Here is a 15,140-nt window from a genome sequence, read left to right as displayed (position 1 = left end):
CAGACATTATAGTATTTATTCATGACAGTGATATTACATATACAGTACATGTGTATTTTACTGTAAGTGTTCTGCATTCTGCATTTCGTAAAACATCTGTACGATTGTGATTTATGGTACCAGGAAGCCCCCAACATTGAGCTGCCGCCCTTACAGTTTATTCTACTGTTCGAACTTACCTTACAATAATAGAAGTTCAAATACACAGTAATAGTTAAAATGTACAAATTACATTTGTGATCTTTGAGTGTTCACTGTTACACCACTGATGTTAAAATGTCAAATAAATTCAGCAAATATTTTTAGACTGTGCTCATTAGAAATGAAATACGCAGCCTTTGAACGCAGCCTAAAATTATATTTTTATTTTGAGATGTCCAATTGAAATGCTTTGCTATGACAGGCTTGATCTCAGATTAACAATGCTAGTTTTGAACTCCTTGGTGAGACTCGTGCCTCTGTTTAAAGCGATCAGTGAAGATCATCCATTTTCACATTATCACCTTTTTACTAAAGACTGTTAGTTCAAATCCTTTTTAATGTCCCACGTCCAAACGTACTCATGCTCAAGTTTATCTTCAAAAAGCAAGTGTATTTTAAAAGTAATGAATATGAAATAGTGCATTAGCTTCATTGATTGGCTGCTCTTTGTGCAACCATGTGATATCAAATTGTTATGTGGCAACTGCTCTTTGATATTGATCAGTATAATCCATTTTAAAGTAGAACAATGGGAACAATTCAAATGATATACTCAATTTAAATGTCATTTAAAAACTGGCAGGGTTGCCAGTGGAATAACGCCTCTTTATGTCCTGTGTGACATTTAAATGCAACATCTATAAATCTTTAATGTCTAGTCTGTTGTTAGAGGAGGACACTGATGTGTGGAATGAGAGCTCTGCATTTGCATTTGACCGTTCTTTAACCTGCTGTTTATTCTTACTGAAATACTCCTATAGGACCAATTACATCCTCCTTTATGAATCTCGTATTATTTCCCCACACTTTTAGGCTAGAGGGCAGTGGCACACATTTAATAAACCCTATAATTACCCTGTCTGTGGTGTCATTGCATATAATCCTCTTCTCTTCTCCTCTCCTCTCCTCTCCTCTCCTCTCCTTTCCTCTACTCTCCTCTCCTCTCCTTTCCTCCTGGGTTGAAAGAGATTCTCCTGCGTCAGCACACTTCTCCCACCTACCCACATTGCATTTAAGAATCCTAGAGGGAGTGGGATTAATGCATTCCACAGCTTTGATATTACGTAATGGTGAGTTCACAGGGGGTCAACTGCTCTATAATCCCATGTATCCGGACCAAAATGTGCTGATTTTAATGGTCTTACACACAGGCTGACTCACAAATGAAAAATATTCTCCACCACGCTCAGCTGCTCACATCGCACACTTTATGTGACTGTCATAAACTCGGAAGTGACCTATGGGTCACAGGTAAGACTAATTTCCCCAAAAATGCTTTGAGTGCAATGATGTCGCACTGATGCAGCACACAGCAATAGTGTTTCGATGGAGAGAGGAAACCTGTGTCAGGGAGAGATGAGGGGAACGTCCTTTCAGCTCAATTTTCTGAGATTAAGCTTAATGTTTTTCTGACTCAAATCAATGCTGGATATTGACACCTGATCAAGTTGCTAATAGAACTTTGGCTAAAATGTATGTACTTTCTAATTGCCCTTTTATAATAAGATATTGGGGCTGTAAATTATAATTATTTTCCCTATTGTTTAATGTGCGTTCTTTTTCTTTTTATGATTTTTTCGTTTGTCATTAATAGTTAAATTCAACTCAGATAGTTGTTTCTAACTGATCAACCATCCCAAACAAAGATATAGTTGTTTACTATCAATGGGAGATGGATGGCTATGACAGAAAAGTCTTATGATAATGAGAAACTAAAACGATACAATGTAATCCATTTACAAAAGAGTTGCAGAATATTTAAAGTATCAATTCCTTGACTCATCATTTCAGCTCAAAAGATCAAAGTGTGATATTTACTCTGGAGGAAAAATGTAATTTGAATTATAACAAGATGGGTGTTATAGGCGACAAATAGGTCACACTTTATTGTAATCACTTTTAGAAGCATTGACTTAAACCTTCTAAATGGCCTGCCGACATGGCCACTGTCATACAGACCATAAATCAAAGCCCTTGATTGGTCTCTATGTGTCATTCAAGCTCGGGATAACCTCAGCTCAGGTGAGGTAAAGGACTCTCTGAGTGTTTAGATAGTTAACATAAGTTCTCAGTGGGTCTCAAACGGTGTGGTCACCATTTATGTAAACACATATTTCCATTTGAGAGGGTAGTGATTGGTCTAATGGATAGTGAGGTGGGCTGAAGATCGGAAGGCTGTGAGTTCAAATCCCGCCAGGAACACCACCACTAGTGTGCCCTTGAGTAAGGCACTTAGCCCTTAGTTACTCCAGGGAGAATGTCATTATAAGTCGCTTTGGATAAAAGCGTCAGCTAAATGAAATGTAATGTGATTAGTAAAATATGCATGAATAAATAAATAGAAAGTTAACTAGGTGAAAAAAGGTAAGATACACTTTTAAAACTTGTTGAGAGAAAACTAGTCTTTGCTGCTGCCTCAAAGAGGAGCAGGGGGGAGAGGAGGGAGACAGGAGAGGCTGATTCAGGAGCACAGACACACTCACAACTATAAATGAACCAAAAATAAATTAATAAACAAGTTTCAGTATTTTTTTCATATTGGAAATGGTATGTTATTGGTTATGGCCATGATTTTATGATTATTGAAATGTATACAGTTCTGTTTAATATAGGTGTTTGTTTCCATAGATCTAGTCTCTTTATTTCCCCCTCAAAATGCACCAGATTGATGCATTTAACTCCAAAATAAGAAATAAAATCTTACCGGGGGGGCATGCCCCTGGACCCCCCTAGAGGATTTGAGGTCGACCCCCACTAAAAATCACATGGATAGGTTCCTAAATACATTTATAAATACATTTATTTTTTTAAATAGTAACCCATTTCCATATGTTCATGTGTGGGTAGTAGATTTAAACTATAGGGCTATCACTATGGGCCCTGCCTGTACTGATCTGTGGGAAACACTGTACTTTGAAGATGTTAAGCATCTGTAACTACTGCATTAAAAGTTAATGGATGGTTAAAGTGCGATATATATCATGTGTTTATTTCATTTGTTAACTATTTGGATATTACTAGAGTTAGTTATACTGTAAGAAACGTCATCAAAACCCAGCAAAAGATCTCTAAAAACCCCCAAAGAAATATAGAAAGTTTACCCTGATTTAATTGTAATGTCAAACTAAACCGTCAAGCTTAACATTTCTGTTGAGTTTTTCTGAACACAAAAACGCATGTTAATAACTAATTCATAACACACTTTAAGGAAGTCTTCATGTGTGGATTTATATTTCGATAAAAGCTATGTTATTCTGTTAATCAATTATTCATTAACTGTTTGTAAAGCAGCTACAGAGGTCCCACCAACACATCCTCACTCCCAGGTCGGCCTATGTTGACGTTATGTCAAGTCCCCTGCCGGCTTTTTCCAACGCAAGGGGGGGGGGGGGGGGGGGGGGGGCTTAGCGTCCATTTTCAACGCAAGGGGGGGGCCCTTAGCGTCCATTTTCAGCTTTCCGGGATGTCCATGTGCTTCTATGGACGCTCATGGAAGCATGGCATTCGTTTGTGTCAACTGCCCTTAAAGGCAATGAAGACACTACACTACCCAGAATCCCCAGCTATCGTTTGGACTACACCATGTGCTCTTGACAAACCCCGTGATAGTCCTCAAGCTCTGTGATTGGAGAGTGTGCTCCGAGGGTTAAGCCGATTCTCGAACAGCACTTGAAATGGGATGGAACCACGGCAGACTGTCCAAAACTGGATTTGAACGGGTCCACCGCGTCCCCCCTCCCCCACCCCGTCCCCAGAACTACACATGCTGGCTATTCTGTTTCGCAACATGTTCTCTATGGCACGTCTCTACTGGGAGTTGTAGTTTTAAAAGACGTTTTCGTATTTCCCATAATAAGAAGTTGCCAGTATTAAACTGTGTACATCCCTGGAGGTTTAGGGGACAGGAAACACTCACATTTAAAACATATAATTAATAAATGGGTGAAAATTGCTGGTGCCCATAATGGGCAGTATTAATATATATACCCACACGCCAGCTAAGGTCAGAAGAGCTTTATTTAACAGCTGGACTTATGTTTGTGACCCCTCCTGTTGTTAATTGATAACATTACATTACATTAATTGATAAGCCTGAAACATGCACTTGTCAAGGTTCATAGGCACATTTTGCAAATATGGCAGTAGCCATCGATCAGCTTAAGATAAGATATACTTTATTGATCCCAAGTTGGAACATTTGCGTTACATCAGCATGTGTAACAGTTAAATCTGCAGTGGTGTTTATTTGAAAATCATTTAGTATAATCACACAAATTCTGTGTTTTATATTTAACAATTCTGTGTTCTTTATTTATTGATTGTTCAATACCTGACAAGGCCGGAGATGAAATATCTGCATACATCTTATAAGAGCATAATACATTATGTATAATATCAGTTAAAATAAGTGCTTCAACATAGTTAACATTGCTGGAGGTATGCACAAATATTGATAGATGTCTTGTAATGCACTATTGAGGAACCTGCGACCCAAGTTTTTCATTCAGTGCAGAACTACACCATAGTTGTGTAGGCATATATGATCTGTCAATAAACCTTAGAAAATCTTGAAATCTTGAACGGGATGTGCAAAATAGTCATTATATACAGTCTTTAATTAACTATTAGTAGAGAATAACGAGTAATGAATATACTTTATAGGGATCCTATTAATATCTAATAATAAAAATAATGAAATTCAATAACATGCTTTAACCACCAGGTGTCTCTTTATATCATCTGTGCACCTTTATGGTGTAAATACAGCCTATCTACCAATTGGATCAAATATAAAAGTGAGCCGAATTAGTGTTGATACGGCAAAGAGACGTATTGTGTGAAAATAAATGTAAGATGTTGTTTAATGGCTGATATATTTATGATCCACGTCACGTTTTCAGTTCCTCATGTTTGTCTTCTCATCAGGGCTCTATAAATACAGAACTACGGCAGATATGTAATATTTAATGCAGCCGAACCGTGTATTACAATGCCGTTATGTGATGACTTTCAAAGAGAAAAGCAAGCACACTCGGAATAAGGTATTATTTTATTTTCTTTAAACGTTTTCGGTCTGTTTCCGGTATTTGTTAATGACGATGTGCTGTGAGATGTGAGACTGGAATTGCACAGGGGGAAATAACGTATCTTTAGATGCGGATTTTGTTAACTAATATGTTTGCGCTGTGGACCAACACTATACATTGACGGGGAAGGGGGTAGCAATAAAGATAACACCATTAAACAGTTACACAACATAACAGAAATAATATCGATAGCAGCGTCCCTAGCAACCACCTTGGTAACAATGAAAACGTTGGACGCAATTTCCTGAAGTAATCTTCGTAATAACTAGCAAACTAAAGATCATGTACATCCACTGCACACATAATCTGAAATAACAACTCATATTTCTCGCATCAAATGACATCAAAACGCATTTTAATAGCCAAACTAACTTTAAAATAGGCATTTTACACCCAGAATAAAACGAAGTTCGGCCATGTTTTCTTTTTCTGCAGGGAGAAATGATAGCTGGGGATTCTGGGTAGTGTAGTGTCTTCTGCCATCATTTACTCCGAAAAAAGATTTGTTTCTCCGAATCGAAGGGGAAAAATACAAAAGCATTGCACACAATTTAAACCAATCAATGTTGTGTAATTAACAAGGATAATCTGGTGTTTTTTAGTCGATGAGTAGTGCAGATATCACTGTAAAATCAATCGTCAGTAAGGGGAATATTTACTTCCGGGTGTACAATTCTCCGCTATCCAATGAGAATGGACGCTCACATTGCCTTTAAGGGCAGTCGACACAAATGAATGCCGTGCTTCCATGAGCGTCCATAGAAGCACATGGACATCCCGGAAAGCTGAAAATGGACGCTAAGGCCCCCCCCCTTGCGTTGAAAATGGACGCTAAGGCCCCCCCCCCTTGCGTTGAAAATGGACGCTAAGGCCCCCCCCCTTGCGTTGGAAAAAGCCGGCAGGGGACTTGACATAACGTCAACATAGGCCGACCTGGGAGTGAGGATGTGTTGGTCCCACAGGAGGAGCTATGCATGCATAAGCTGTCCTCATATAAGCTAAACCGTTTTTAATTATTATTATTACATTAGTTATTATTTTGCCTACTGCTTATAAATTTGTACCCCTTAATGAACAGTTCTGCCACCATGTATTATTATTATTGATTTATTTAAGGGTATTTGTGTGCTCTGTAACACCCTGCAGACTGCAGAGTAACAGACACGGGTGTCATCTCTAAGTTCTCTCTGCTGTCCCTCCCTGCTCACCAAGCCTTCACCCCACCTTGGCTGACCCACGATGCATTGGGCTTGATGTGTTGCCATGGCAACGAGCCAACTAGCCACCCATCATGTGAAGTGTGCAGGCCTCATTGGGACTTGTTCCTGAAAGTTGATTTCCTTCTTTCCTCTTTTAACGTCTGCGATCTTTATTATTGCATCTACTAAGTAGATTTGTGTCTGGGATGTGTATAATAGATGAGAGCAGTGAGGAGGTTTCCTGCAACTGTTTGAATTGATGTGACCTATTTTTCTGAGCAGCCATCTACATTATGCGGTTTTCTGATGCATTTACATCATTTAGCACTGTTTTTCTTGGTGTTGACGACTTCTTAAAAGCTCAATGCACTGTAGGGTTAGGCCTGTTTGGGAAATGGAACAGTATAATAATGTAAAATGGGAAAAAACGTTTCATGTTCTTCCTTGATTTTTCACTTGATTGTCTTTTCCTCACACCTAAGGGATGCTCTGAAATAGAGATATGGGATGGGAGAGCTCTGGAATAATAAGAGAGTGGGGGGGAAGACTGAGAACATATCATATCATAAATGTAATACCAGCCTTCATTTTAGAAAAAATAGCCCATCTCCTTTTGCGCTTGACTTTAATATGGATTTGATGGATAGGCTGTGTGGTTTGTTCGATACCCATTTGCTGTAAGACCTCAAACACAGCTTGCACTGATAACCTGATCGGCCCCCCATTATCACGAGTGTGGCCTGTCACAGCAAAGCTCTCTGCTTAGTTTTTTCTACGACATGATTCATTCTTTATATTATATGAAGATACACTTAATGAAACAGGTCCCAAGAAAAACAGTTTTTTTTATACTATAGGCCGCTTGGCTTGTTACTGTGTTATTCTTTAAACAAAAAGGACTCATATTTGTTCATGCCAAACCTTGATTGCTTTTATTGTTTCAGTGCTACAAAGCCCGTGACGTAGGATGTAAGCCCTGCGTGTCTCATAATTATATGCATGGAATCAACACATGACACGTGTTGCATGATGGCAATACAACGATGGCTCGAGTCAGACATTGGCTAAATACTGTATCTACAACACTGAATAAACATGAGCATGTACATTAAGAGCGAACGTTCCTGCAATGTCTCAATTCATCAGCGGCCAATGAACCTGGGTTCTTTTTTACACGGTCCTCGAACACACACCGAATGAAGACGGTCCCTGAATTAAAGTCTGTAGGCTTATTTTTCTTCCATACGGTCACTAAACATTTCCTGCTGTCAGCAGGGGCGCCGCCAGGGATTTTGGGCCCCATGAAAATATATCACATTGGGCCCCACCACCAGACACAGGCCACTTTGTTTATAAATTACCTCGAGTGCCGTACTAAATGGTCTAGCGGTCCGTATATGGCCCGGGGGCCGGAGGTTCCCCACCCCTGCTTTAATATAATAACATTAGTATTAATATCATAACCAAAATGTTGGTGATTAACATTTTGTTTACCTAATACAGACTGATCACTCCATGCTTCAAACTGTCCATCATCCTAAATAGACTAAAAGCAGTTTTTTGTTTTATATAGATCATTGGCTGTGTGGGAAAATACTGTGTTTTAAATGTATAATTTAAATTAGATGTTAGCTTTTTGTTATATATATATATATATATATTGTATTCCAGTCTCCCTTCAGATATGTTAAGTGGCATGTCATTCAACACAATGCTGCTCACCTCCTTCAGTTGGGAGAAAAGCTGGTTCAGGTTCAGCCTTATGGGGGGACAGGGCTGCTGAGCCTATAGAGATGGATCTGTTGGTCCTGGCACCAGGGGGAGGGACAACTGATTTAGTATGAATAGCTGCTAAAAATGTGCCTGCATTTATTAAAGGTAGGTAGGTAAGAATGGAGAAACCAGCTCAAGTGCGCTAGAATTTGAAAATACACAACCGAGAAAAATCTGTCCCTTCCTTCAGAGTTCCTTACAGAGCCCCTCCTCCAACACACACGAACACGCACATGACCAATGAGGGCACAAGATAAATTTGTGCCACAGAGGTTTGTGCACAGATGGAAGGCTGACAGGCAGTTAGGCCATTCACTTATTTTAGCCGGGCCGGCTCAGATGACTGGTCGTGCTTTTTACAGCGCCACGGCTTCCACAGATACATTTTTGTATTTGTTGTCAAAGCATTTAATATATGAATTGCTATCGGGATGTTAAGAGCATTCCATGGAATATAACAAAAAGTGTTTCTGAAGTGAATTACCTACCATACCTTTACATGTCAGCTAAAAGAGCAGTGAAATGAAAGACCTCTGAATTTTCTGTAAAGATATTAACAGTACTTAATGTCAGCTTAGTAAACAAAAACACATTAGCTAACAGACACATTTCCACCACTCATGGACCACACCCACCTTTTCTTGTGAAAAACTGGGTGACATACTGTCGCCCTTTAGTCCCTCTCTCTTGTCTTTCTCTCCTTACTCTTCTTTTCTTAGAGTCTGACTTTGTTGGTCGTTGAAACATGGTACAACACACGTATGTAGGCTAAGTACTAGCATCCCTCCTCACATGCTATCACTCTCTGCAAGTGCCGGTGCCGCACCGCGTTTGGAGTCAGGACCAAACCATTACATGTAAATAGAAGGGGGTGTACAGAGGCTTTGGGTAATTAACTTTTGGAAGAAAATAAGTTAAATGAATCGTAAGTTTAGTGATTAATTTCTCAATATAACGTTCTATTAATGTTAATTATTGAGGATTGATGAAAGGTTACTTACATTTTTTTCTTAATGTTCTAAACATTTTGGGGCCCCTGTCAGTCACGGGCCCTTAGAATCGTCCTAACTTTTCACCCCCTTACGACGCCCCTGGCTGTCAGTTAATTTATTCCACATCAAAGTCAAATGTTTTCACTGTGTTGTTACGCTCTGTGGAATTTGCATCTTATGATCTTCTTGAAAGCACTTTGGAAGTCTTTGTTGAAGTAGGCATATATGATGGGGTTGAGGAGAGAGTTGGAGTAGCCCAGCCAGTTTATGACTGCGAACAGCCAGTCCGGCATGTAGCAGCTCTCTGCACAGAAAGGCAGCACGAGAGCAACGATGAAGAAGGGCAGCCAGCAGAAGATGAAAGTCCCCATGATGATCCCCAGTGTTTTGACCGTTTTACGTTCCCTGGCCAGCGCGATCTTTCTTTTCGCCCCCGAGTTCCTATCATTCATGTTTTCGTAGCCATGCATGGACTGGGGGGTGTTGGGCAGAGGCAGGTGCGTTTTTGAGCTGCTCATAACTTCAATGATCTCAAGTGACTCTCCTTCCTCTCCGTGCTTCACGGCCCCGTTTACGCACGGAGAGCCTTTGACCCCGGCTTCCCCGTTAGTTTTCTTGTGGAAGATGGCCGGAGAGACAGCCAAAAACTTGTCTGACACTTTTACTTTTTCTACTTTCTTGACTTTCTTGACAGTCTTTCGAAACTGAAACCGAGCAGCCTTGAATATTCGCCCGTACAGCACCAACATGAGAATAAGAGGGATGTAAAAAGCCCCAAATGTGGAGTAGATTGTATAGCCCGGATCCTGGCTGATGCTGCAGGCGTCTGGGTTCGCTCTGTCTTTGGCGCGTCTCCAGCCTAACATAGGCGGGATAGAGATTGAGAAACCAATGAGCCAAGTCACACTTATCAAGATCGCAGCTCGCCTCGGTGTCCGTTTATTTACATAGTCAATTGGATCTGTTATGGCCCAGTACCTGTCTAAGGCAATTGCGCACAGATGCAGGATGGATGAGGTGCAACATAGTACATCCAGAGAGATGAATAAATCACATATTCCCTGCCCCAGTGTCCACTTGCTCAAAACCTGGTAGAGGGCCGCCATTGGTAGAACCAGCACCGATACCATGAGGTCTGTGACGGCCAGCGATCCGATCAGATAGTTAGCCACATTCTGGAGAGATCTCTCCAGGGCAATTGCTGCCACGACGCACGCATTGCCAAATATGGAGCAGAGGATGAGGGCCCCCAGGAGCAGAGAAGTGATAATCTGGTAATTTAGCTTCATTTCTGCCGGAGACCCAGACCCGGTGCCATTCTCACCCCCGTCCCAGTCGGCAACCACGTCTTCCCGGTGTGGGTAACTGCTGTTGGCGTTTCTGTCGTTGCTGTCGTTGCTGTCGTTGCTGCTTGTTGTTATAAAATCCATTATGCGACCGCACTCAGAGTGCAACTTTCTCAGGGCAGTGGGGACTCGCAGCTGGACAGATTAACAGGACACAGTCAGCCCCTCAGACTGCTGCCGCTGTGCGTTTTTCCGGGGTCCATCGGAGTTACCGTGTTGGTGCCGTCGCTCTCAGGACGCATGACGCAGACGTGTGTGTGTGTGTGTGTGTGTGTGTGTGTGTGTGTGTGTGTGTGTGTGTGTGTGTGTGTGTGTGTGTGTGTGTGTGTGTGTGTGTGTGTGTGTGTGTGTGTGTGTGTGTGTGTGCGTGCGTGCGTGCGTGCGTGCGTGCGTGCGTGCGTGCGTGTGTGTTTGAGGGGGGTTGTGTGTGTTGTAGCTCGTGAGTGTTGACAGCCGGGTGCCTTCACTGGTGCTGCGAATCATCTGAGCTTGTAGACGCCGTGAATTCATTTATACCAGCAGCTTGGGGTACGTCAGACCGTTTGGAGGTCGCCCTGGAGTTTTTGTGCCTCTGCTCTCCTCGTTTTCCCGTGTGCAGACAGCCGACGAGGGTGCAAAGCTCTCATTTTCTCTCCCCTTTATTTGATTATTTGGACTCACTGATTGTTCCAATTTGTGGATTTTGTAAGTTTACACCTTAGGAGTAAATCAGGGCTTTCATTTTTTGTTGTATTTATTACAATATTAGTAAGAAAGGAAAACATGTAATGCTTTCTAAGGCAAAAAGAGCTTAAATAGAAATTCAGGAATAAGTGTTAATAAAGTGTTAAAGGGCGCAACAATGCATTTCAAGCCAGAATTAGAAAAGGTAACATGACCGGAGCCATTCGAGCGAGAGGTAGTTTCAGGACTAGGGCCAGCGCCAGGACAATCCAGAGAGGGAAGCTGCTGCCATCTGCTGCCCACAGCGGGTACAGCACCATATAATGCATGGAAACGTGTGTCAGTATGTTTAAGGCAGAGTACGTAGGAAGGATACGGATGGTTGTGTGTGTGTGAACAAAAATGTAAAGATTTGAAAGGGGGATGAGGGGGTAGCAAAGATGACATGCAAGACATTCTGCTCCACATTCCCATTGTACAGCAACCTGCTGCTGTCTTTCGTTCCAATTTTGAAATAAAACGTAATAAGCTTTAGCCCTTAAGTCGTATTATTCTTTACACAAGAGTATACTGTTGCCATAAGTTTAGTCACATGGATGGATGGGTTTTATCAGGGGGCATGACGTTGAGAAGTGTGCAATGTTGGCTAACTAATGACTGCTTCAAGCTGCACTTAATATTCAAAGTGGATTCACTCATTAATTAAGTTCATAACATACAAGTTGCCTGGCTGAGCTCTTTACTAACTTGCCTCTTCTGTAACATACTCCCCAGGACGGCATGCAATGCACATGGGTGTTGGTCTGTTCCACTTGACTTAACAATTTAGATCCTGTCTGGTCCGGTCAGGTCCAAACTATTCGTGTGTACTTTTTATCTTGTCTGACTAATTACAATTCAAGTGAATACCTACCTTTGAGAAGATATTGCGGAAGAAGTGGTAGAAGCGATTGCTGCTTCTCTTTGCTTTGATCTCCTCAACATCAACTTTGTTTTTACTGAGACCCTCAGAGTCTGGCTGACACTGTTCAACAGAGATCTGGCTGAGGGTTTCATCCTCCTCATCATCAGAGTCGGTAAACTGATAATCTGATACAATAGATTGTATAGACAGAGATGAATAATTGTTTGGTATCTCTTGGTGTCTGGTCCTCATCCTCTATTCCCCTCACTCTAGCTGAATGGACCTACACGCAGCATTGCAGGATGTGGTGGAGGGTGTTTCTTGAGAACAAAGAGTGCCCTGTTTGTACTGTCCAGTTATCCTACATGTCAAGTCAGCGCAATCAAAACTGAGGGGCTAATCTAAATGTTCAAGTGGCTAAGTCTTTCTCCTGCGCCATCTACTGAAACTTCTCCTCCACTGAGACCTTTTTTTCTTTCCGTGACTAATAGACAGCATCATGACCATTGTCTTGGGAGGCTCAGGGACCTCAACTTGCTTTGGCAGGCTCAGCAACCTCCAGTATCTTGGGATGGTCATGGACCTCCAGTGTCTTGACAGGATCTGTGTACTTCAGAAGCGCGTCAGTTTCTTAAAAATCACCTGCCCCTGTCCCCAGAAATGCATCGTCACTATCCCTCTCAGAAGTAATAATAATATTGATATTAATAACCATTCAGCCCTTTAGTTTGCGTATACCGTGTAATAAATGCATCTGTGATTTGCAGTTGGCATTTCCACTCTTACATACAAACGTTTCCTGTCCCTCTCCTCTGTGAAGTTAAAAACTGTGTTTTGTATTTTGATTTGGAGACAATAGGTCAAAACTTTTATCCTGATATATTTCATTAAATACATTTAGATTTTCTGCAGGTCTAGAAGTTCCTTTGGGCAAGTACAGTGAAACACTTTAAAAATGTACCTTCAGAAAACTTGAATTTGCACATTAAATAAAGCAATAGTCTGACACACACACACAAACACACACACACACACACACACACACACACACACACACACACACACACACACACACACACACACACACACACACACACACACACACACACACACACACACACACACACACACACACACACAATATCTGTGCTCAGTTTGCAAACCCTTGAGTGAAAAAAGCTGACACCATGGTTGTGGACGTGAGTTAAAAAAAGGTTACTCTGGTTTATTCACATTATTTTTGTTGTATTCAGTGGTTGCATAGCAGTGTGTTTTCTATAGGTCACATGGGACAATAGTACAGCTGTGAACAGTGCCCCTATTGTAATGGGGCTCACCAGGGGGGGCTTTGTCTTTATCAACAGTGTGGAATGTCCCAGCAGGCCAACCAGGGAAGGATAGCCAGGCCAGAGCACTGCACTGCTCACCTCTACACTGGAACTGTCCCTCTACCTCCCATACATTCAGAAGGGCTGGCAGACAGAGAGAAGACTGAGGATGAGAGGGGAAAGACCAGGCTAGCTGGCTAAAGCTACATCAGCTGTGACTGAGGGGCTCAAAACTGCCGTCATGAGCTCCCATCTGGAACCATCTGGTGTAAATGGCAGAATTGGTGGTTGTGGAAGTGAGGATTCTGGTGAAGAAAACAGCAACAACAAGACGTATACCCCATATTTGAAGCCAGTGAGACCTGGGCTAACAAGGGCAGATCCAGCCGGAGAGGGGGGGTCGGGCAGTGTGGAGGCACTGGTGAGACCTCCCTTGCCAGGGAAGAAAGCCCACAGGAAGACCTGCTCCAAGGAAAGAGTTAGATGTAGAGAAGGAAACCAAGACAGTGATGAGGAGAGACAACATGTTGAACATGCAGGAGGCAGCGCAAGAGGAAAACAAAATCCGAGAAAGACTGTAAGAAGTGCTAAACATGGAGATAGATCGCAGGACAGACGAGGAACAAGCAGCACTGAAAGTCTGTCGAGCAGTAATTCAGAGATCCTGTCAAACAGCACTTCGGAAGTTTGTGAAGGATCAAATAACTTCCAGAGAAGATACAAATGTCCTAGACATCCCACTGTTGACTGCACCAGGACCATCACCACAGATTTAAACTCCCTAGTCCCTCGGCCAGCAATGAGACTAATGTCTTCTGCTCTCCCTTCGCCTCCTATCCAAACCAGATCCTCAGCTATGTCCCTTCAGAGACTTTCATCCAGGACAGTGTCAGGAGACCTCCTCCGCTACCCATTAAGTTCATCAAGAGAGCCAGATCCGTTCTGGGTGGAGGTCAGGACAGCTGCTTCATCTGGACGATGGTCACAAATACCCCAGACACACATTGCCAGTTCAGTACTCGGGGCAGGTGAAGGAGAGGAGGATGATGAAGAGGAGGGTTTGGAAGATGGCGAGGAAGGAGGCAGTGGTGTGGTGGAGGTGACGGGTCAAACCATGACCTCAGCAGTGATGCTGCCTAATGTTCCTTTTGGGGAGAGGAGGATGAGTAAAAGAGAGAAGAACAGGATTAAGTGTCTGAGAAGGAGGCAGAGGAGAAGAGAGAGGTGGAGACAAAGTCAACTGCAGGAGAGCAGACAGGTGAATGACAATTAACTGAGCCTTCCAACACCAATAAGTACTGAAGTCGCTGTTCTTTACCAAATGGGTTGTCAGTGGTTTAAGGGTTAAGATCAGCTACCTACCTCATATCTTAGTGTGCTACAAGAGGAACCATAGAGCTTGTAATTAGATCATTGAATAATGTATGTTTCCCTCCCATTTCCTAATGCTGACTATGTTGTTACACTAACAGCAATATAAGAACTTGAGAGATAATGGCAACCTATCATTGAATGTAATTTATTTTTAAAAAAACAAACAAATTATGCATCTAAATCCATGTGCCTTCCTTATTAAGTTTTATTAGCATAGCACTTAGTAAAAATACGATACTTTTGAATTACTCTAGTCTCAAGGCACTCCAGCAT

At 42.0% G+C, this 15,140-nt stretch overlaps 1 protein-coding gene across 1 annotated transcript; it reads right to left on the bottom strand.

Annotated features, from left to right (window-relative positions):
* Nucleotides 1–7,239: 7,239 nt before the first annotated feature.
* Nucleotides 7,240–10,814, bottom strand: htr1aa (5-hydroxytryptamine (serotonin) receptor 1A a). Its single transcript, XM_034091707.2, has one exon. The coding sequence runs from the start codon at nucleotides 10,680–10,682 to the stop codon at nucleotides 9,405–9,407; it is 1,278 nt and encodes a 425-aa protein (XP_033947598.1). The 5' UTR covers nucleotides 10,683–10,814; the 3' UTR covers nucleotides 7,240–9,404.
* Nucleotides 10,815–15,140: the final 4,326 nt, after the last annotated feature.

The sequence above is a fragment of the Pseudochaenichthys georgianus genome, chromosome 9, assembly GCF_902827115.2.
Source record: "Pseudochaenichthys georgianus chromosome 9, fPseGeo1.2, whole genome shotgun sequence".
NCBI classification, from domain to species: Eukaryota; Metazoa; Chordata; class Actinopteri; order Perciformes; family Channichthyidae; genus Pseudochaenichthys; species Pseudochaenichthys georgianus.
The sequence above is the reverse complement of the archived record's forward strand: the minus strand, read 5'-3'. Positions and strand labels throughout refer to the sequence as shown.

What these genes read in the sequence shown, in the direction of transcription:
- htr1aa (XM_034091707.2), bottom strand. Translation starts at nt 10,682, where the DNA reads ATGGATTTTATAACAACAAGCAGCAACGACAGCAACGACAGCAACGAC.